The sequence below is a fragment of the Manacus candei genome, unplaced genomic scaffold (assembly GCF_025592945.1).
Source record: "Manacus candei isolate 608988 ecotype Guabito, Panama unplaced genomic scaffold, ASM2559294v1 h1tg000028l, whole genome shotgun sequence".
In the NCBI taxonomy this organism is placed as follows: domain Eukaryota; kingdom Metazoa; phylum Chordata; class Aves; order Passeriformes; family Pipridae; genus Manacus; species Manacus candei.
The window spans coordinates 29,327,109-29,351,242 of NW_026138076.1; the positions used below are offsets into that span (position 1 = coordinate 29,327,109).

Genomic DNA, 24,134 nt, shown 5'->3' on the forward strand with positions numbered 1-24,134 from the left:
AGCAACCCTCAAGATTTACACCTCAGTCCAACAACACACACAGCCTTTGTACTCAATTGGTAACAAAGACTAAGAGCATCTGGACAACACAATGCTCGTACAAATTTGGGCTATGCAAATACTTATCTATTATCTACTACACTGCTTTTTTGACAAGCAGAAATAGTCGGAGAAGATATGGGCAAATTTCAAAGAACCACTAGAGGCCACTAGAAGTCTGAAATGCAGGTCTGAGAGACGGGATAAAGGGAGAAAGCCGTTCAGGATGTCGAATGTAATCCTTACCAGTAAAGGAATTGATACGAAGGCTGATATTTGCTTTGTAGCTTTTTCACGTAATATATAAAAAAATCGAAAATACAATAATTAATTCCATTATTTCAATATAGTAATTTCAAAGAGTGCATGTATCTAATGAACAGAATTACCAGGAGTCCCTGTGCCCATGGGTTTGGGGTGGAAAATGAAGGAGAGTTTAAAGACAGCAAAAAAATTGTCAGTTTCGTGGGGTTTTGTCACTTGGCTAATTTTTAGTCCTGTCAGTGATTTTTGCCTTTAATTTTTTTGTTTTCTTTCCTAAAAATGAACCTGTTATTTTTTTTCTTTTAAGGTTAAACTAACCATTCTTATTTTCATGATCTTACCCATCAAATATGTTCTGAAAAATAATGATAATAAAAAAAAAATCTTCTACCTACCATCTTTCTGTCGAGGTCATTACGTTTTTTAAGATAACAGTCCATTTCCAGATAGTCATCTGACGTGAAACAGATTTTGCATAGTCATAGCAAATACTGACAAGCCTTTTGCCTGAGTGGAGAAACAACATCCAGTTAATTCTTGCCTAACTGTTTAACAGTAGCAAAGCAAAGACTAACCATGAATATGGGCATTCTAAGATAAATTGCCAAATAAAAGCGGACAGATTCTGCTTACCCCAGAAGCCAAAGAAACTCGTTTCCAAATGCATCAATTAGATGGTGTACTCAGGAACCCTCTAGGTTGATGATACCAAATCAAAACAAGACTGCAAAATTGGAAACATCTGGAGCCCTTTGACTTTTCTTTTTCCGCTTAGCCTTCTTTTTTAAAAAATACATATAGCATTAAAATCTCAGTAAATCTCACTAAATAAATTAAAGGGAATCTCTGCTCCGTATTTGTATTATATTAAAATCAGCTATAGCTTTTGATACTGGCAAAAGGTAGGAAACAGTGCTCTCAGTTTACTGACTTACTGAAGCAATGAGCAGAATGTGGCTGTGGCCAGGAGAAAACCACCAGCTCCAGACTCAAGCCTACTCGTGTCCCAGATCTCTGTAACTTCAGTTTATGTGCACCACTGTAGATCCACCGTAGATTCATTCTGCATGCAGGTATTGAATACATCTTTAGAGTCAGTATTTTCAAAAGGAGCTGAAGCTGAAATAGCTGTAAATCTCCTTTCCATCTGGTGAGAAAATCCAAGACACTGATTTTTTTTTTTTTTTTAGTCTTTTAATTTCTTGACTTCCATGTGAGATGTCACGTTTTTCATGTGGACCCCAAAGTGGGGATTGGGGGGGGGGGGGGGGGAGATGCATTAATTTCCCTGATCAGTATAGTTAATAAGCAAATTAGAAAACAAAACTCTTGTAAATTTTTTACCTAAAAATGTGTTATTTGAAAATACTAAGGCAAACATATTTCAGTTTAGCACATAGGCCAGTTCAGAAATTACCATAAATCTAAATCAACATCCTTCAATGGGTTTCCAAACATCCTGCCATAGGCTATGGCTTGCCATCAGCTCTTGAAGGAGCAAGATGCTGCCTGGCAAGGCTTTGTCTCCTCTTTTTGGCACAACATGCAGTGTAGGAGTGTTTTGATGGCATATTTAAAAGCACTCCAGCTTCCCAGTGGGGTGGGCCAAAGGATCTTGCCACTTAAAGCTGCTCTAGCAAGTGACACCTTCCTAGAAACCATGTTAATAATGTTGATAAATCCAGATAAACAAGGGCACTAATTACATAAGCTGATTTCACATTGAGATGTGCTTGAATGTATTTCCAAAAGCAAGAGCCAGCTTTTCCATGCCTGTGCATCTCTAACACAGGCTGAAAGTTGCTAGATAAACATTCATTGGGTTAAATAATGGCTTTTGGCTCTCAACTCTTCTAATTTGTTAACAGGAACAGCAGATACAGAATTGAAGTTTCTACAAGCTTTACTTACATAAGGCATCCCAATAGCAGATTGATGTCATTCAACTAGACCTGATCACATGACTAGGCCTTGTGCAATCAGACACTTCTTCCTTTCCTACTTCTGCTCCAAGCTGAACAGTAGGATTGAGTAAGCCTCAAACAACTCAATTTGAATAAGCAGAAGCTTGGAACACATTTTTTGGTGCTTTAGATCTACCTGGGAAATCTCAAGAGAATTGGTACCAGCTGCATAGAGCTCCCCACAACGAGTTCCCAGGAATGCAATATCACAAAGGTAAGGGGTTTTTGGAAGGGCAGAAGCAAGCTGGTGAATTCTTGGATGAAGCTTCAGATCCATTCTCAAATTTGCAAAGCTCTATCTTAACTGAAATTCACCTCTGAGTATTTTAGAGAAGCAAATGTCCCACCTTGTCTTTGCTGAAACGTCTGCAAAGCTCCAACCACTGTTAAAAACAAAACCACTCCTAGTACAGGAAATGAACAGAGAGCTGCAGTTCTAGAATAATTTTATATAAAATAAGGAAGATTAGTCTATTTTGTGTCATATTCAGATTTAGCTTGATTATTATTAAGTAAAACAAAAGGACAGAAAAGGATGAGTTGTTTTTAAATACATTTAATGTTATGAAACATTGCTTCTATATTGTCTAAATCCTTGATAAATCTAAACATTGACAATAAGAAAAATCTTTTCTTTAATCACACAATATTCTCTTTGTTTTATTGTAGGGCAGAAAACAAACAGAGTCATCATAAATAAAACACTGACACGGAGTATAAGACAAACCTAGGCCAGACAGTTTGCTAAAAGTTTATGAAAAGTGCATCTGGCTGGCTCAGGGCCCTGAGTAAGGTAGACATTCTCCCACACACCTCTTGGCTGTTTAGCCTCTTGCGAGAAAATCTGAAATAAAGGCTGCCTTTCTCATTTTAAAGATATTGCATATACGCATCACTTGCAGTGTGAGGTAGGAACCAGTTTCTCGGGGCTGTGTCTAGTCTGGGCCTCACCTCCTTATTGTTGCCCCTTCATTTGCTATGCAAAAAGATAGATTTAAGTGCAAAACAGAGCCCCAGCTATCGATGAAAGTGAACTGTATACCTTCTATCTCAATTCACGAGTTTATTGTAAGGAAGGGCACTTGTCATAATTTTCACTTTCAAAGCAATAAGAGGCACAAAAAACTAGACGTAATTTTCTTTCCAAAGGATGCTTTCAAAAAAAGGGACTTGAACACTAGAAGAAAACAGTGTTTTCAGGTGACCTAATTCAAAACTCAATGAATTTTCTATTTTGTAACTGAACCCGGCCTAGAGTAAATTCTTGGTTGAAAAATAGCAGCAACTCAAAAGTGCATAAATTACAAACTTCATCAATAACTTAAGGAAATGGATCTGCTGCATCTAACTATCCCCCTAACTGTTCCAAGATCCTTTTCATTTTATAATGACATGGAAAATCAGAATAAAGGTACTACTGTTTCAGAAGCAAAACTAATCTAAAACCTTCAGTAGATTTCTTTCTGAGATAAGGCATCTTGTCTTTTACCAAAATTCATAAGATATATAGAAAGACTGGAAGGAGCTCAGCAATAAGACAACCTCTTCCTCCACCACCAAGGCTTAAACATAGGCTTTTCCATCCACATGTAGACTTGTAATTCAGGGTGTGAGTTTTCAAGAAATGCCAAACATCTCATTCCCAAGGATGCTGATTATTGGAGAGCTTGCACAGTAGGAAGAATGAGGAGAAATCCAGTCCTGAACAGCAGGGGAGGCAGGATGATTCAGTGAAATTTTCAGCTGTAGTAGGTGCAGCTGTGGGACTTGCAGTTTCATTCATGTCTCATACAGACTCTTGTGAGTCCTGCATTCACAGCCTCAGCAGTCCAGTGGCCATTCAAAGACTACAGATGACAGTACTGGAGTGACATTTTGGATCCTCATATTGAAGACCTGGGCTTTAGAGGACCCTCTTCCACCAGCAATCCATGAGAGGTCATGCACAGAGGTAGGAAAAGTGCTTCGTCGGTGTATAAGGATTGTGTTTACTCTGAAGTTCTTATCAGGACTGTTATTTCATATGAAATTACTTTTCATCCTCATAAGACATATTCATATTCAAGATCATATTCATTCATGGCAGAGCTGAATCCATCAGTGAAGCAAGACTGCTTTCATTGCAGTGAGATGGTTTCCACTGGCTGGCATGCCCTTGGAAAAGCATGCTGTTTCTTGAATAAAAAAGGTAGTTTCCAGTTTGTGATGAATATTTGTTTTTCCATTAACACAAATTTAAATGCCCTATTTCTTTCTGGGGAGATTGTTCATGAGGACACACTTTTTACCAATTTGGGTGGAGCTTATGTTTCTGCATTTTAAGCAAATTGGGTGTTGAACAGGGTAGATCTAGAAGACAACAGGTACAGAGGTAGCAGCACAGCATTGTGATGAAGTACTTCCACCATAATACCTTCAAGTAACTCGAACTTTACAGAATCCACATAAAAATTTCCTGTTAAAAATGTGCTGTGAAATAAGAACATCAAGATTTTCTCTTTTCCCTTCCTATCTACTGCAAGCACAGAAATCCTACTTTTCCTTAGCTAGGACATACCCTCATTCCTGCTGATCCACTGTTAGTTACCAAGGCCACCAAGCAGGGTGAGCATCCGGGGTCTCAGCTGGAGTTGGTGCAGATGATAGTCTCTAACAAGACTAGTAATCAAGGGTTCACTTTGCTAAAAACACAGCTGTGACAGCATTTGCTTCACTGGAGGAAGAAGGTTCAGCTGCAGACTTCGACCATGGCTGAAGAAAAATTTCTTTTTTTTTTCCTATGGAAAATGTTTGCATTTATAAAGCAGGTAAATTGGTATCGCTTAAAAGTTAGTTTAATGATGTCAGTTCATAATTTCTGGCAAGTGAGAAAGTTTCACGGCTCAAAGATGAGGCAGACAATCTCGTATGTTTAACATGAATTCAGAAGGGGATAGGATCTCTGACAGCAAAGATAGCGCTTGCTGTGGGCTAAGGTTGCTTCAACCAAAACTATATAGGAATATATATACTAAAAAAAAACTTTTCAGAATTACAGATAAATATGAGTTACACTTAGTCTGTGTAGTTAAATCTATTTTTTACTTTTGAATTAGATGCCCGTTTTTGAGGTAATCCAGTCACGGAAATAAGTCACCCGTGTGTAAACTCCAGGTTTATTTGGTTTGGCACATTCATCTCCCCAGCTCACTATTCCCACGAGGTACCACATCAGTCTAGAGTCTGGAGTAACCAGTGGTCCCCCAGAGTCCCCCTAGAGAAAGAGGAGGGGGAAAAATATTTAATTAATCAGACGAGAAAACACAATTCTCTCCATAGACAGAAGGACCTATCCAATAAGAGAAGTAAGCAAGCAGTATTTCAAGAGCTGCCATTTGTGCAGGAGCTAGGCTGTTTCTGAAACTTGAATCAGAAGTCTATGGCATTTTCCTATTTGCCATGGGACCTCCTGACCTCTGTCTCCATAGTTTTACAGTAAAAAAAAAACAAAAAAGCTTCTTTTCTGTTTTGTGAAACACTGCTTCGCACCTACCTTTTCTTCTTCCTCATACAAAGTAGGGAAACACAAATATAGACAGCAATTTAAGCCAGCAGGAACTTTTTTTTTTTTAACGGTAACTGCTATTCTTAAATTGTTTTAGTCACATGCAGCAATAACATTTCAAAAAGGAGCTTGGATCTGCTTTTTGCTTGGAGCTTTAATCAGGAGCTTTGTCTCCTTAAGATGTTAACCTCTTTCAAAGGTTGAATTCAGATACTGTTAATAATGTGACATGGTAATAATAGATAAACTAGAAACCTTACAGGCTGCAAGGCAATCCTCATACAACAGACCAAATCCCCAACTTCCACTAAAATGATTTACTGAAATGAACAGTAGGTGCACCCTTCTGCATTGGTGTCTTCAATGCTGAGCCAGACAGGAACAGAGGAATGAGCTTCCCAGACTTATGCTACAGGGAGCTTTTCTTTGGGCAAAGGTCTGTAGGACTGGGATTCAGGAAAGGGCCTGTTTTGAACCAGCACTTAAGAGACAATCTTTGAAAATAACGTATATAGAAATTATGTTTTTAAAAGTGACCATTGTGGAAATATTTTTCTTTGAACATAAGCATTTCCTTGCAACATTTGCAAACCTGCACCACACATTTCCTTCCCATTCTCTTACACCTAACTTCCTTATAGTTATCTTTGTTTCAGACAGTTTTCCTTGCACTGAGTCAAGTGCATTACCAAAGATCACTTCATAACAGATCTATTATGATATGCTCCAGTCCAGAATTTAATTTCAGTGAGAATTTAATTCCAGTTCAGAATTTAATTTCAGTCAATTAAGATACTGCAGCCAGGATTGAAATAGTTTTCCATTCTAATTTTCAGCTACAATTACCTGACAAGCATCTACTCCTCCTTCCAAATATCCTGCACACAACATCCTGGGTGTTATGTCCCCATCATACACTTCTTTCCTGTTGCAAGTATTTGAGTCAATAAGTTTCACTGTTGCTTCTTGAAGAGCATTTGGAGCTGGACCTAAGAGAAAATACAGTTTGGATATTTATCAGCAGAATTACTTTGCAGTAGTTAAGGTACAGGAAGAGTGTTTAATATTCTCTGATGGAGGACCAGCCTGGCTTGGTTTACTGTGGAGGTTTTGCTTGTTAATCTGTCTAGGTTAGGCCCTTAAGGAAAATGTACATAGAATCATTTGGGAACCATATCATTAAGACAGAAGTAATGATTGCATAGTACATAGTGCTTTAAGTGTAAAGACATATATTTTTTACATATTCCGTATGGTACCACAGAACACAAATTACCTAGCAATTTGGGCAGATGATACGAAGTGAAGACATCTTTTTTCCATTGCTAAATCTATTCTTAGTGTGGCCTGGTAAGGGCGTGAGCTTGGGTAAGTTGCAGCTCAACCTGCACATTTACCTGAAAGCCCACAGAGTTATCTGTAACTTCCAACTAGTGCTGGGAAAATAATTTTTTAGGTTCTATATAAATACATGCATGGCTGGACTACATGTCTTATGAATTTACAATAAGAAATGGAAAGGCTGGGAAAACAGAACAGCCTTCTTCCTGTTTTCTGCCTCAGTGGATTGTAGCTCTGCCTTTGTCCACTCTAGCTTTAGAACAAGAAAGTGGTGCTTATGATTAAACAAACCTATTGCTTATAGACAAAGCCTTAGGCTTGTTGCCATATAACATATGGCTACAGAAGTTATATCAATTCAGTAGCAGATCAGAGCCACTGGTTACATACCATGCAGGTCACCTGGCAGACTCAAGACTCACCGTCATTGGTAAGTGCTCCCCAGCCTGTTATGACAGCATAAATATTGTAGGGAAAAGTCTGAGATGGCTCAGGCAGACAGACACGGTGTATGCTACTTGTAAACTCGACTCGTTTAGAGAGCTGCACAAGTGCAATGTCATAGTCATGTTCTGGGTAGAGGTACTTCTCATGAATAATAATAGTCTTGACTGATCGCTTCAAGCTTGGTGGCTTCAAAAGAGCTCCAAAAGTAGCAGTCCACTTCTGAGGGTGAGTCATGCTGAAAAAAGTAAGAGTGCTGTAAGTATTTTGCTGTAAGTATATGTGTTTGGGACTTCAAGTTTGTTGGTACCTTTATTGTAAAGCTCCTTCAAGCTGGTTCCCTACTAGATTCTGATGGCTTCCATCACTTTCCATAACAGTGTCTCCCACGGAACTGCGGGCTGCTGGTAGAAGAGGGCAATCCTGTGTTCCCTCCCCAGCCACAGTCTTGTACTCCTTTCCTGCTCCTTAACCCTGATCTAACCATTGTGTGGCCACAGGGTGTTCATCAAATCAAAAAGCTCTTCTGCTACAAAACTCTTCCTCTCTGTTACCGTTTTTGCACATTGATAATCTGTTCCATCAGCTGTTCCATCTTACAATGTCCTGTGGCTTCACAATTGCCATGCTTTAAACAAAGAAATGCTGGGCTTGCATGGTTGAATGGAGGGGTAGGAAGATGGGATGATAACTACTGGTAGTAGCTTGCAGTGGCAGAAACCTCATGTAACATGAAGGAGCACCTTTAAGAAATATGTAGTGCAACAGGAAACAAATCCTCCACCATTTCAGTCACATTACCTTTTCTGCTCTTCTTTGCTCAATATGCCAAGTGACTATTGATTTCCACCCATACAATTGCCAGTTCTGTTCCAAAGGGTCAGCCTTTAATTTCTCATTGAAATATTCAAGTGATGGGTCTGCTTAATCCTGACTTTTCTCCTTCAAAATTGTTCCCTTGGGAAAGAGTCAGGGGTGTGGTGCAAATCTGGAAAGCCACATAACTTGATACACAAGGGGCACATTGTGCTACAGATTCTAAGACGGGAACTTACTCTCTGAAGCAGTGAGCTGCAGATACAAGCCACGTGTTGCTGATGAGTGTTGCACCACAGCGATGGATGTTGTTGTACTGCAAACTAGCTTGCCATGGCCAGTCCCCAGTCTCTGCAGAAGACAATCCGCCAACTATTCGCAACGATGACGATTTTGCCATTGACTTGACCGATCTATTCTGCCGTAACCCACAGACTATCAAAAAGGAGAAAGAGTGTATTAGCTGTTCTGCTGTTTAGTAAATATTCCTGCCGACGTCTGGTGAAAAAGTATGTAAAGTTACATACCATCTAGGTCCTCTAACAGTATTGACATCAACAAGAAAACATACCATCTACCAACCCCCAAATCAGAGCTCCTCATGCACAACCCATTCTGTTAGAAGCCTGAATGAACAACTTACTATTATGGAAAGCCACGACAGTCAAAGATTCAGGCTTAGCTGCATGAGCAGCCCAGTTCAGGAATCAAAACCTTCATTACACATCAAAGACAATTCCCAAATATAGAGATTGCCAACTTTAATGCCCCAGATAATTTGTCATTAGAATAAAACATAAAAAAAGGAAAATATAAGATGGAAATGATCCGAGCCACAGGTTTTTACCATGCATACACACAAATTATATCAGCAAGATGTCACCTAGAAACAGGTAACTGATCACTGAAGTCTGCAAGTGGACCTGGAGAGGCACTTCCAGCAAAGAGCATCACACTACTCCAGTCAGAGGTGACAAAGGCATGGACACCTTCAGCATGGTGTGCATCCATGACAAAGAAAAGTATTATCATCCAAAAGCAGAGAGAAATGGAAATATCCATAGATTCAGCAACTAAACTTAGGATATTTAGGAGCAGCTGAAGACACTAATAAAACAGGCTTCCTTATAAACTGAGCAGTTTTTCCAAACACATAGTTCATCTATGTGTACTACAAAGTCACATTCATTAGACAGGGGGATAAGAAAAAGCTTTTAAAGGCCAGGAAAAGTGTTCAGAGACTCTTAATGTCAATTTTAAAAACGGGACATTTCTGATGTTTAAAAAACCTTACTTACTATCGTTGAAGAGGGCTTCTGCTCTTTTTGGCTCCACATCTGAAAAAAACAAACAGTCAGGGTAAGGCCAGGATAGCTCAAAGTTTCCCATCTGCATGGTTGTCCCATCTGGCAGCTATTTGAGTACAGGGCACCACAGGAGGCATGGCTGAAGGGGCTGCTAGAGAAACCAGTGAAGCTCATATGTGATCACATTCTTATGCTAGCTGTTGCACTCCCTGCAGTGCTGCTGCTTGTTCTTCAGCCAGTATCCTCTGAGGAACAAGCACTCATCCTGCTCATCCTGCTGGACCCTGATGTTTCTGGAGGGGAGTAGAGACAAAACAAGTCCTGTATTACTCGAGATCCGCAATTTTCTTGGTGAGAAATTTTTGCAGTGGGAAGTTTTAAAGCTCCATTTTTTTTGTAAAAAAATCAACTGGCTGTGTTTTACAGCAGTGTGGGGGCCGGAGGAGGTCTGGTACTCTCACTCTGTGACCTTCACTGCAGCAATGTGAGCTTACAATTGCAATGGCTCACTCTCCTTTCTCCTGTCTTATTGGTACACTATTAATACTAAAATAGTTGATAGCAATTTATTACATGGCACTGCAGGTTCTGGAAATACAGAACATGCAAGCTGTATGTTTATCAATAATACAGTCTGCTCATGCTGACAATAACAAGCATTGGCTCAAAGTCTAAAACTATCCCCCTCCTTCCAGAATGCTGCTTTTTATTACAGCTACCATCGTAGTTTCCAGCATTCAAACTATTTTAAAAATAATACTGTATTACTATATACCATGTATATTAAAAAATAATAAAAACATTTTAAACCCCCCACAGTTTCAATACATTTTTTAAATTACATAGATTATAATTTTGTTTAAATTATATAGATCCTTGTACAGCTTCAACAAGTTAATATTTCATGGCTGGACAGCCTTTCTCAGCAGATTCCTGTCCTTCTCCACTAACTTCATACCTCTTTGCTGCTATACAGAATAATATTCTAGTTTTGATCCAAACCCACACCAAGTCAGGAGGAGTTTCTTTTGAATGCAAAGGGCTCTGGCTCACAGTTGTCACCTGTTGGGTTTGTATCACGTGTGTTTTGCTTGCGGGCTTGACACTCCTTCAGGTATGCAGGGTGAATTGCCTGTTTGCAATCCACCAGTACTAGACATGTACTCATTCGTTTCTTAATGTAACCTTAAGCAGATTATGATAGGAAAAGAAAACAAACAGAACTCCAGTACATGCACAGCTTGACTGCAAGGAATGTTACAGAGCAAAGGCAGTCCTAGGGCTGCCATATGTGCATGCAACCACTGCTTTATTTTGTAAGGATAGGAGATGAGGTAAAATTGGACATCTATAAAGCAACACAGTCTTATTCACTATGGACAGGAACAGTTCACATAATAAAGATAACTAAGTTTTACTAGTGGGCAAGCAACTACTTGCAAGGTCCCCTTTCAAGTAAAAGTAAAAATTCTCACTTGTACTTTCACAACTCATATGAAGGAAGGAGGAAAAGACAAAAAGGGCAAGTACTTTTGCATCTCAGGAATGCTAGTTGTATTCTGTGAATTTCTATGGGTAATATAGCTTGCTGTCTCCAAGATCCCTTACATCAAAATATAATGATACCAGAGAGTAAAAGCTAGGTCAGCAGAAGGATTCAGCAGCAGTATAAATACTACTGTTTGCTGAGCTATGCGAAGGATTTGGCTACTTCACCTGTATGTTCATATTGGCAAGAAGTGCTTTGAAAAATCTGTCCCTACTTTTCAATTTCAACTATGATGAGCATCCAGTGTTTTCCTAGAAATTCATACAACCTTCAGAACTAGCTCATCATTTGAATCACTAATACATTTTAGATGGAAACTGTTAAGAAAACAACAAAAGTAATTCAAAATGAAAGAGGACTTTTTGCCAATAAGTGCAATATTGATAACAATGTTTTTTTAGCTTTTCTCTGGGTGGAGAGACATTTACCTCATAATGCCTAATTATAAAGCCTGCAGTCAATTATTAACACTTACATTATGTTGCAAAGCTCATCGAGAAGACAAAAGGAGCAACCAGCTTGTTCAAGTGCAGTGCCGGAAGCAATTCAATTGGCATGTTCTCACTGCATCGAGTTTTGCTGTGAGTCACACAGGTGTTCTGCAAGGCACCTGCCTATATCTCTGTTTGCCTTTTTTATGAGGCACCTGGAAAAAAGTACAAACCTCACATGGGCAAAATTTTACCCATTACTTCCAGTTGAACTGACTTCTGTGTAATTGGAGAAACATGTCTTACACACATACGCTGCAAGTCTGTACACCTTTGAATTTCAGCATATTTTATAATAAATCCCTACTATGCAGCTGATGTACTATCCTATCCACCCACTGCTGAACAAAAAAGGCCAGTGACACCTATCAGAAAATTCAGTGCTGTATTCACTAGGGGAGGGGCATTGCATTGATTTAAAGATTTGCCATATAAAGTGCCCTCACGCTTTATCCCACACTGGGAGCTGAAACACAAGTACTGATGAAAACACCACAGCAATGGAAAAAGCCTCAAAATAAAGGGAGTTTTTAAGAGGTGAAAGCAGGTCTGTCCGGCAGCAGACCTGGGAACCCATCATGCAGACCAGGACAGGTGAAATTAAGGGCCCAATACCCAGGATGCAAACACCAAGGTGCCAAATCCAGAGCACACACGTGTTTGGAAACCTGAATTAACTGACACTATTTTCATATAAGCCAAGCCCACAGTAGATCCCATCAAAAGCAGGGAGCACTTTGGGTTACACGATACAGCTGAAAATCAGGTTGCTTACTGGCTAACCTTGCTAGAGGTTTGCCTGCATTTGTTACTGGCTTCACATTTTGGCCTGGTCAAGAGCACAGCTGTCCGCACTGTGCCAGCCAGCGTGTTGTAAGCCCTGCCTTGAAGCAATCACTTGTAAGGCTCCAGAGACAATTTCGCGGCCCTGCTCATTTACTAGTTGCCCTAGTTGTTTGCACTACCAAGAAAAAGCATCAATTAGTAACAATTAAAGTGTCATTTCTTGTCCCAACCACATATGGCTGCAAAAGTAGTTGTTTATGCCACATTTAGGAAAACAGCGTTCAGGCTTCTACTGTAAACAAGAACAAGTTCCACTTGAACATGCATTGCCTACCTGTAAAATGGAACTTGCTATTAAAGTCAAGCTTGCTTAACATAAAAGAGAAAAATAATGTTTAAATTAAAATCACAGCAATCTACCAAAATACAATTTAGGGATTGCATCTTTCAGAAGAAGGCTCTGTTCTCCAACTGGAGAAGCAATTTTGTTATTACAGTTATTTTGCAAATTTAGTAAACAGAATAACTCTGAAATACATTTCAACACACTTAAGTTTTTAATTTCTGACTAGTGAGAGCAGTGACTTGCAGTTACTATTTAAGGTTGATAAATTATCAGTAAATAACTTTTTTACTCCTCAACATATGTGCTTGAGCAAACATGGAAGGAAAAGAGGAGTAAACAAGAACAGGAAAGCATCTTTGTTTTGGTAACTGTTTGTATGCAATAATCAGTTAAGGCCCAAAGTCTGTGGATCTCTTTGGCAGCCATCTAAATGTTTGCATGTTCATAACTACCTGCAGAGTGAATGTGGCATTTTATCTCTGAAGGATTTGGAAATTCCTATGGAAAAATGTGCTCACTTTTCCATGTCTCTAAATAATATCAATGTCACAGATATCAAAGAATCAGTCTTTTGTCTGCTGCCTCATTTCATTTTAGCCACAGAGTTCAGTGTTTATATTAAAAAGAAAATAACAGGCAGAACCCTGTGACATAAGAGAATCAGACATTATGTTGCATAGTGCAAGCAAGGCAAGCAAATATATTACAAGAGGATATTATGAATTTTCAGTGTAGAAAGGGCCAGAGATGGCTACAAAATTAAAGGTGATAAATTTGTTTTAAAAATCGGATACAGTTTTACCCAATTACATAATTTTTCACAGATATTGATTCCCAAAAGAAACTTGATTTTCTATAAAGGGTTCCACATGTGATTTTCTATATGTGAAAACATAACTTCTAGTCTCAAAGGCAAACTGCATGTTTCATCCTCTGTTACATCAAGTTCCCACAACTTGCTTGTCTAAACTGTGTTTTCACTCAGAGAAGACAAGGTAGAGAGTATCTTAAAAGGAGAGGGAGGAGAGGGTTGTAAACATAAATAAGAAAAGTATGTGCTTCAATAGTCATGACACATTCTTGGACATGCATCTGAAGCACAGCTTTATGAAATGCACCAGGGAGCAGAGGAAGCATTTTTCCTGCTGTCCTTTGCCACATTTTAATAACAACTACCTTGAAAGGAATTACGAAATTCTCAGGTGCATCAGAAACAGGAGGCTCACCTTGTTCAGTGTTATGTAGGGTAACAACAGTGCATACAGGCAAAAAGAGGATCCCTGGCAAGTTTCAGTAGGTCACCAACCTGGGCAGCTGAGAGGAATGTCACAGAGCACATCTGTCCTGCAGTGTAGACAGAGGTGGGGATAATAGCTCTGCTCTAATGCTCTTTAATTACATTAAAGACTACGAAGTTCTGAAGTACTGGAGGGAAATGGAAGTGAGACCAGGGAAGAGCAAATTCAGTTGTGTTCCAGAAACTGTACCCAAAAAGAACTGCAGGAATTTCCTGAAAGATAGCAAAACACGAGCTTTGGGATCAGCAGGAAGGTCATGCTCTTGTGTGGTTATGTAGCACACACATCCTAAAATGTCTCCCCACTAACCTTCCAATACTCTCACTGCTCTCTCAAGAGAAATTACCTCCCCAGATTTAGGCACCCTGGTAGAAGTAGCAAAACATGGCTTAGATACAGGTGATGCAATTCTCATTCCTTCAGTAAGGTAGAGTAACCTGATAGAGACAAGACAAATGCTTTGTGCCTCTAATTGTCCCTGTCACCCAGCTGTTCCCTCCCTACTGATGTTCACTGGACCTGTCCTCACATATATGACTCCCCCACCATCTCCCATCAACCACATCTTAGTTCTGTCCATGTGGCAGACAGAGGTCCAACCTCACAGCATACTTACAAGTCCATCCGGTTGTCCTGCAGCCCGAGAAGGGGTCTGCTATGTACCACCTGTGTGGCATGAATCCAAACTGATATGGTTTTTAGCATTATTTTTCTTCCTGACCTACATTCATGTCCCAGCTGCAATCAAGGTCTTACTACATTAAGGGCAGCCCAAATCACTTGCAACCTCTGCAGGCACAGCAAAGAAAGGGAAAACCAAGATTTGAGTGAGAAAATCAATTAAATTAAACTGTCTGTGTCATCTGAGAAGTCAGGCTTCTGCTTAATTCCTTTATCACAAGCATGTCCTTGCAAAATATTCATTTTAAAATACATTTCAATCATCCTCTCTAGACTCTTACTGAAATGTACCACCTTGTGCCAAACTAAAGGCATCAAAGTGGAGGAATATCAGATCTCCACTGCTTCTCAACATACAGATGCATGTCCAGTTCTACTCCCCCAAGCTGCTGTTGTGGCTGGTAAAATGCAAAAATCTAGACTGCTATATACATTATTTGATGTGACACATTCCTCATCAACCCTGTCAGACACTCATCTGCATGTCTCCCACAGAAGACTCCATAAAGAAGTAAGAATCTGTCTGCCAGGTTCTGTACTTTGCAGTTGTTAGGAGCCTTAGCAAGCCTCAGATTCCAGATAAATAGAAACAATAACAGTTGACTTGTTGATCAAAACCAATTCATGACTCATTGTTCATGGTCAAAATCCTTGGCTGTGCAACAGGTGGGAATGCTTCCTACTCACTTTCGACAGTGCCAGTGATCTTGCAACCAGCTGCTTTCTGACGTCAGAAGTACATTCCCAAAAATACATTTTGGGATACTTCCAACCTACTTGACAAAGGGAAATAGTGTGGCAAGCTGCTCTACACTGTGTTTCCTAGGGATCCAGGCTGTCAGGTGACTCCACCTCTAACCAAGAAACCCTGGGGAAAATACATCAGCCTTGTAGGAGACCTCTTTGATGCCAGAACTATACAGAGCACAAACTGCAACATCTTCTTGCGGTGCCAGTGGAAGAGCAAGTCCTAACATGGGTGTTTCCAAGTCATCTGACACTTTGATATCTCACTTTGATGGCCTTTGTACTGCTGTTCAGAGAAGATAGGACTTAGTTTGCTTGATTCTTCACTGAAAAATATTTGGGCTTCTATGGGGTTTGTACACAAGTGCAGAGAATTCTATCAGTTCCTATTTTCTATCAAAGCCAGAAGGAACGTCTGGGCATACACTGTCCTTGACCAAGGGACTATGATATCTAGCTAAATAAGAAAACAGGAACTTCAGTAGTAATACATCTGAAGATACCCTGACAGAAACATATTTTTGCAGCCCTATGTAAAGAAAATCTACTGTTTAGTGAGAGACAAACCAGAGACAATATTATGTTGTTTTCCTTTAAGTTTTGCACATTTGCTATTTTTTCACATATGTATGATCAAGCCCTCTTTTTGAAAAAAAATTAACTCATAAAACATTGACAGTTTGGATTTTTTTCACCTCTTTATTTCCAATCCTTGGAAATGCAGAGGCAAAGCAAGTCGTGCCCCTGAGCTGACAGACTACTTAATGTTGTAGTGGTGCACTGAACTGCAGCTGAAGGTCCCAAGTGTTGCACTCAATTTGGAGGAGTTTGTTGGAGCTGATTCTCAAGCAAATACTTTTGACTGAAGCACAGGTTGAGACATGCTGTTGAACAAGGTGATTATTTTGGGGGAGGAAGACTTAAGGAGGTTCCCTTAATCAGACTCCCCCTAGCATGCAATATAAATAAGTGCCTGACCTGCATTTGTTTACCTAGTTAGCCATGCTTAGCTAAACTGAGCTATATCATGGCCCCTAAATCAGAAGCTTTTGATAAGGTGATTATTTAATGATTTTTACAAGGTTAATGATTTTTTACAAGTCATTATGAAAATGTTCTGGGATTGCCTCAAGATAAGCAAGAGCTACAGTGGGCAAAAAGGTACAATGAAGCAAGATTTAGAAAGGTGCCTGCAGAGCATGGAAAAAATCTGGGGTTTCCTTGGTTTAAATACTAATAGTGGACAGGATATTTCAGGAGGGAAGAAAAAGGTAGGAAGTGCAAAACCTAGATTCTTTCCTGGACTTCTAGGACCTGTTTAAAATTGTCACTTCTCCCTGGTGTGAGGAATAAGACCAGTCCTATAAATTGAGACCTGCATGCTCTCTGAAACCAGAGGAGTGCTCCATTCTATACTCTTCACTTGAGTCAACTTGATTTTCTGAAAAGGCAACACTAACAGTAGCTTGCCAAAGTCTCATAGCACTGCTGAAATCATGTTAGCAAAGAAAGATCAAAAATATTTTTGGAAGACCTTTTATTGTTGTCTCTTAGAAATGTCAAAGTATTGTTTATGTTCTTTTGTGTCACCCGTAACAGTTGCACAATGTAGTGAGTAGCTGACCTATGTAGTCAGTGCTTTATTGTTAGGCTGGGAAAGATAAGAAAAGCAACACAAAGTTTATCACACAGCTTTGATAAAGTAACACAGAGATGCCATCTTTTACTGAGACTAAATATTTAATGAAAACTTTGTGATTCAATTATATCAGAAAATGTTTTAACTATCTACTAGTTACTGTAACAGCCCTGGTGCAGTTTGAGGTCAACTAAAACAGTTTTGAGTCGCTTCCTACATTTACCAGACTGAATAAAAGCAGCTAATCAGATAACTCAATAAGATCACAGTCTTTTTTTAACAAGCGTTTTTGTACTCCTTACAATTTTATCCTTTATGTTAGGCACCAAATTAAACTGAAGATTCAAAATTCAATAATCCATGACCTGGCTGTCTAAAAAAACCTGAAAACTCTTTGAATCTTTCTGATGCCCATGCAGTATTTCTGTCTGGGAGAAATTACCTGTGCACTTTGTTGAACAGGAACTACTGGCATTTAAACAACACTACAGGGAAATGGTGATTCTTTGCCCAGAGGGATGTCACCTATTATCCTAACCCATTCCAATGAGGAAGACTGGTTGGCCATCAAGAAACAACAGGTGTGTAACAACTCATATTTGAGTTTCATTGCATTACCCCAATGCAATGTGCCCAGTTCAAACACTGAGAGGCAGAACAAGAAGTTGCTCCTGCTTATTTCTGAGTGGGAGGAAGTCTGGATCCATCCAGCATGGAATCTGGCCCAGGTTGTTCTCTAAATACAGCTGTCTAGCCTCTGCATATCTCTGCTGAGTTAAGTAGTCTGGTGTGGAAAAGCAAGCAGCAAGTACCAACCTACATACTATACTGTCACCCTTGCGCTTTGGAGTAAGCAGATCTGCAAAAAAAAAAAAAGGAACAAGTATCTGACTCTTTCTGTCAACCAGCAACTCATTCTTGAAAAGTCTGACACCCAGAAAAATTGCTGACTACGTATAACTGAAGCCAAGACAGAGACAAGAGTCTACACCTGCACAAAAATTCTGTAGCAGAACTGGAGAAGATAGTGCAGTTAATTTTCATATCCTGCAGATGCGGGTCTGCTTTGCAAAGAAGGGGATAGAATCCTCAGCCAAGAAGTCACGTAGATAAGAACATTTTCCCTTTCTTTCCCTTTACCCTGGGGAACTTGCAAGGATTTTGATCATCCCACCAAATATTATTTTTTCAGTGCATTGGCTGTTTCTCCACTATACTTCCTGCATTTTCAGGCTCCTCAGAGAAGCAAAGACATAGGGAGCATGGCTATGTTTTTGTGTGCTGAAGCACTGTGGTAAGGCTCCTACTCACTACCATGATAGTAGCATAAAGTTGGTACTGCAGTTTGGAGGAGAGCTGAGGCTGTACTGCAAAGTCACAGAACTGCTCCCATGTATTCATATTTAAGACATTTTTTAAAGACTTGGGGATGGGGGTTATAGATTGCTGCTGATTTTATTCTAACTTAATTAGCAGGAAAGACTGTTATTCAGACTCAGTAACAGCTATCATCAAAAGGAGAAAAATCAAGTCCCACCAATTAGAAAATGACAAGAACTACCTTTAAGAGAGATGTAATATACTTACTTGAGATGGTAGAAGATCTGACATTTATTCTCAGAGGCCCTGTGTATTTTTTCAGTCCCCTCCGTAAGATCCTTTGAACTCTTTGTCTCAAGACTTCTCTAGAATCCGTGGCGGAGAACCAGAATGTGAGCAAAGCCTCTGCCATCACACCATCAGCATCTGGGCTACAAACCAATGAAACAGTCTGGTTACCTTCAGCCCATTTCTGCACTTCTCAGCTTTTGTCTTAGCTCCTGTAGCAATGGCAGTGTAACATAAAGGATAAGTTTTCAAACGTTTGTACATTTTTGAGAGAAGGAATTTCCAAAAGAAATCCAAGCAAATGCTGAACAGTCAAACATATCATAGGCTAGAAGAAGGCATGATACTTTCTGTCAACAAATGGCCAGACCCATTTTATAAGGGAGACTAAAAAGCAGTCGCTGACTACATGCTTGGGACATGAGCAGGAAGGAATGAACCAATTTGATTGCAATGAAAAGCTAGATACACAGCACTTCAGAAACATCAGGTAGATGATTAATGGTATCTAAACCAACTTTTCCAATGCCCTGTATATACACAGGAAATAAAAATTTCCAATCATCATCAAAAAGGTACTTGAGCAAAGGGGAAAGACCACACAGCCTACTTCCACTACTGCAACCTCTTGGGAGAATGTTCCTAATAACCTTGTGTTGTGCAACAATAAATGAAACTCGGCAGCATACCCACAATCTGCTTATTACACTCAAAGAGATGGATCACAGAAGGGGCCTTTAACACCTCACTGAAAAGTACAAATGGCACCCACACTGAGACACACAATTTCACAGTTTCTTTGTAAGATAACAGGAAAGAAAAGGGAGGGAAATCTTTAACAGGCTGAATTCACCTGGTAGTAGTATTTCTTTTTCCTTAGAGCATCAGATACTGCAAGAGATGGAGTGCTAGACTACAAACACCAAAGTGTCTAATCTGGCATAGTAAATCTTGCTCTGTGGTTGCAGATGGCTTATCCCTGGTCATTACACAGAGAAGATAAGAGCTTGCACTGAGAAACTTCTCTTCTGTGCCTCCTCCCACCTGAGCCAAGAAGCAATAACACAAGCCACAGCAGGTGAAATCACAGTTACTTCATACAGGCGGAAGCTACAAGCAGGTTGCTCTGTCATTAGACAGGAAAGCAAAAGAGAAGATGTCCCACTTATATCTCACTGTCTTGGAAATTCATAATTATATAAAGAAAAAAAGTAGAAGACAGGTAGCTTATATACAAGTCATGTGATCAGGCTATGATCTTTGAAACAAGCTCGTCCCAATATGAAACAGACATTCCCAATATTGACAGTGAAGGGAAGTAAAAGGCCATGTGTTAATGAGCACACCAAAGCATGCCAAGTGTTTTGTAGCTGACCAGAAAGACACACTCCTTGCCTCAAGGATCTCATAATTGAGACTGAGTAGTCATACACGAACTTTCCAACAGACTGTTTTTTCCATTTGTGCCAACTTCAGCATGATTGCCACTCCATTTATTTTCCAGATATTATCTGATCCAACTGTGGGTGTTGCTCTGCATTTCTGAGGTGTTCCCTCACCTCTCCCCCCACTCCTCTTCCTGTGCTATGCCACACTGGAATTACCGTATCAACTCTTGCAAGCACACCACGCCTCTCGAAACCCTCGGGTAAGTACAGCCCACCTTGAATCACTTATTATATAGCAAAGATCCAGAGCCAAAGACACCTAGTCAAATTAGTATTGTCTTTCTCAGTGAGCAGTAGTCATTATTACTAATGCATTATTTATACTGAGACAAAAAATATGCACAGTACTTTCCAAGTAAACTCACACCAATGACCCTGTTCAAAACACCTTGCAGTCTGAGCCCTAGAAGAGGCATAAAGCTTGTATATGTGAAAAAGCAAACAAGCTTTGGCGCATACGAGTCTTGCATCCAACACAGCAAACACCACAGCAAGTACCTCAGTCTGTCCTTGGGAACAAGAAGTAATGAAAAATATTACTTGTCCCTACAAATTGCTCTCTCAGATCCTTAAATCACCCTGTCTACACTTGCAACACTCTAGTATCAAAAAATACCCCTAAAGCTACATTCAAATAATGACTTACGTGTAACTGGGGATTAAACTAAGGTAGAGGAAGAGGCAGGATGTCACAAACCGTGTAAGAGCAAGAAGAAATACTTTCACAAGAATTAGATCTTTAGATCTTATTAGATCTTAGTCTTGCAGCTTTAGCCTGCGATAGTGAAGCCATTCAAGTTTTACATACACAGCGATGGGAACTGTCACTCTCCCGAGTATTACAATAGACAGTTATATAATACCTTAGTATTGCAATAGACATATATACAAAAAGGTCATTTTCAGCATTCAACAGTGGTAAAGAAATCAAATTAAACATTAGGCTTTTAGCAGTTAAACAGAGAATAAAAGAGGAAAAATGTGCCACATTGCTCAGTGATAATCCCAACCACGGGTCTGACCCCTTCATCTCAAAAATAAGGAACAGGAGACCTGAAAGAGATACAGAACAGGCAGTTCCTGCAAAGAATGATGAAACAGGATCGGACTTTCAACTGAAAAAAAGAGTGGATCTTATGGGATACAAGAGAGAGAAGGGATATGATGGGAGTGTCCAGTATCACTAACTGCATGGAGAGGAGGGGTAGTGATCAACTTTTCATCACCTCTTCCAGTACAGGAACTAAGGACCATCGAATGATCTAAAGAATCATTGAATGATTCACAAGTCCTTACTAAAGGACTGAGGTGCATGGATTTAAAGAGTCCAGGAGACAGTGGACAAGTCCTTGGAAAATAACTACACCAAGGGCTGCTAAACAAACCACAACCACTTCAAGAAATCCAAAGTGGTAAATATGTGAAAGCAGGGAGCATTCCAAGGAGCAGTTGTTGCAATCAACACGTCTGTTGCGCTGCTGCTATTCCCCAGGCACCTACTTATGCCCATTCTTAAAGCCACAATGAGAAGTGGGACCTTCTGAATCAGCACAGCCCAATTTTACTTGGCATGCCCAGGAAAAAAGCAATATAAGAAGTGGCATCTGCATTACAGTGAAGGAAATAGTTTTGTAAATGCTTTTTTATTTTTAGATAGTTTTAGTTATGTTTGCTTTATTAGCTAAAGCTTGCTCAAAATCTGAACACAAACTTGTATAGAATTTGGATTGACTGAAGTTTGTCTTCTGCATCAAGATCCAAAAGGAGGGCATGGTTCAAAACAGGATTATACTCAATTAGAGATTATGCTCTGGTGTTACATACAATACACTTTACTGAATCAGATCTAGCTGGGCTTGTTGTAAATTTCATTTTATCTCAGCTGCTTGTATTTATTATTATCTCACATACCTCACTCTGATTAAGCGTGAACGGATGTATTTTTTCCTTAAAATGGAATTGTAAAATGTCTTGTCGATCTGTTGAAAAAAGAAAAATATAAGATAACAAAAAAAGGAGGGGAACAGACATATTGCTGGAAGGAGCATTCAGAAAATAGTATTCAGTTACAAACTCACAGTTTACAGAGGCAAGAAATGTAATCCAGCCCAGCCTCTAGATAACATTTGTTACAGACCTTTCCTAACCATCTCCCATTTGACCTAAGGCACATTATAAAAAGCAAGCTGATTTTTCTAAATGTCCTGTGACTACATCAGTGTGCCACTACAGTGCTGCCTCATCCAATCCCAGGCATAATGAGAAATATATAAATATTCTTGGGACACACTGCTGCAGTCTCCCAAAGCACAGCCTCCTAAAGATGGCCCACAGAAAGGATAGAGTATGCTGTGCTCTGCTGAGCCTCTCTTGTAGGGGTTCTTTCTGATACAACATTTATCCTTGGTTCTATAGAAATCTATAGCAAAGCTACCAGTGATTTCGAATTATGTCCCCCTATCACCCTTGTAATTTTCCACATGCTAGAGGAATTGTCAAGCAAATCTCATCAGAAACTGGAAATCTAGGACTCATAAGGAATCAGTCTCCAAATGACATCTTTACTGGTGCCTGCTTAACCACATCCTGCTTTAGGCTGAATGTCATCTTGAGATTGCGTGATCAGACTGAGACAGCACAGTGTGATATCACATGGCATGAAATTCTGCCAGGAATGGCTCAGAATCACTGAAGGATTGAGAAATAGCAAAGTCACTAGTGGGTTTTGCAGCAACTCCTCCTATCAGCAAGACACAGTAAATTGAACATATCCTGTAAACATCAAATGCATTACAGGAAAAAATACATAGAAATGCTTTACAACATCATGAAAGTAGTCTTTTTTGTAGTTTTTAGTCCATAAGGGCAGTCTGATTTACCCAAGTCTCAAGATGTTCTGTCTTCCAAAGGAAATTGAAAAATAATGGTTCTCAAACTTCTAGTACATTGAAATCTTTCGGATATGGAAACAAGCATGTAAGCACGAAATCTGGGGTTGATTCCTCCCAAGGAACATGAAACACCTCTTTTCCAGCCTTGGTTGTCGTAAGATGAAGCCTCATGTCATTACACAGTGATATATCGAAGCAGAATAATTTCAAATTGAAAATTGCATGTTTTATTTTTTAAGGTTATTTTAAGAATACATTAATAAGGAAAAAAAGAAACTTTCTTAATTGTCATACATTGAGCTGATGTTTTATCTTGTTGTTACTGGCAATTATCTGCAATTACTTTGGCATTTGGAACAGACAAAATTCTATGGAAAAATACATCACCTACAGCAAACTACTGTATATATGCAGAATGTGCTTTCTCCTATTGCTTTGCAGATGTCCAGCTACTACCACTACACTTTACAAGGCATACAGTTAGAAATAAAGTGTTTTTATTTCCTGTAACTCTGCAGCCTGTTCCACCGCTATCCCCCTTGGTTATTGGAAGTATTTGCCATTAGGCAAAAGGGGGTTTGTTTTGCTTTGGTGTTTTTAGTTATAACATCTGCTTATCGTTTCTGTCAGTGTTAACTGCTTCACTGATGATTGTGTAAGTAGAAGCATGTAGCTAAGCAGCATTGCCAGTTTTGTGGCACGCAGTGGCATGTGCTATCTTTGACTGCACTGCCTCTGAGAACTTTTGAGATCTCTGGGACAGCGACTTCTTTGCAGAGTGCTTTGCAATCAAAGAGAGCCCTGAGCTGGGCTGAGGCACACCTCAGGCTTCTACATTGCTAACGAGTAAAGCAAAAGCAGAGTGACTTTCAGCTTGGGACTGAAGAGGGCAAGAATTCACAATCCCTTGCAAGGGAGGGTTAAGTCAGTA

The 24,134-nt window shown here is 39.6% G+C and overlaps 1 protein-coding gene across 1 annotated transcript in view; it reads right to left on the reverse strand.

The window, feature by feature from the left end:
• Positions 1–5,358: 5,358 nt before the first annotated feature.
• Positions 5,359–24,134, reverse strand: part of LOC127472004 (transmembrane protease serine 11E-like) — a 38,990-nt gene continuing 20,214 nt past the window's right edge. The window contains exons 4-10 of the mRNA XM_051789568.1: positions 22,224–22,291; positions 18,844–19,007; positions 9,711–9,749; positions 8,652–8,847; positions 7,575–7,834; positions 6,658–6,800; positions 5,359–5,520 (exon numbers count right to left, since the gene is read on the reverse strand). Coding sequence (XP_051645528.1) covers positions 5,359–5,520; positions 6,658–6,800; positions 7,575–7,834; positions 8,652–8,847; positions 9,711–9,749; positions 18,844–19,007; positions 22,224–22,291 — 1,032 coding nt within the window. The remainder of the gene's footprint in view (positions 5,521–6,657; positions 6,801–7,574; positions 7,835–8,651; positions 8,848–9,710; positions 9,750–18,843; positions 19,008–22,223; positions 22,292–24,134) is intronic.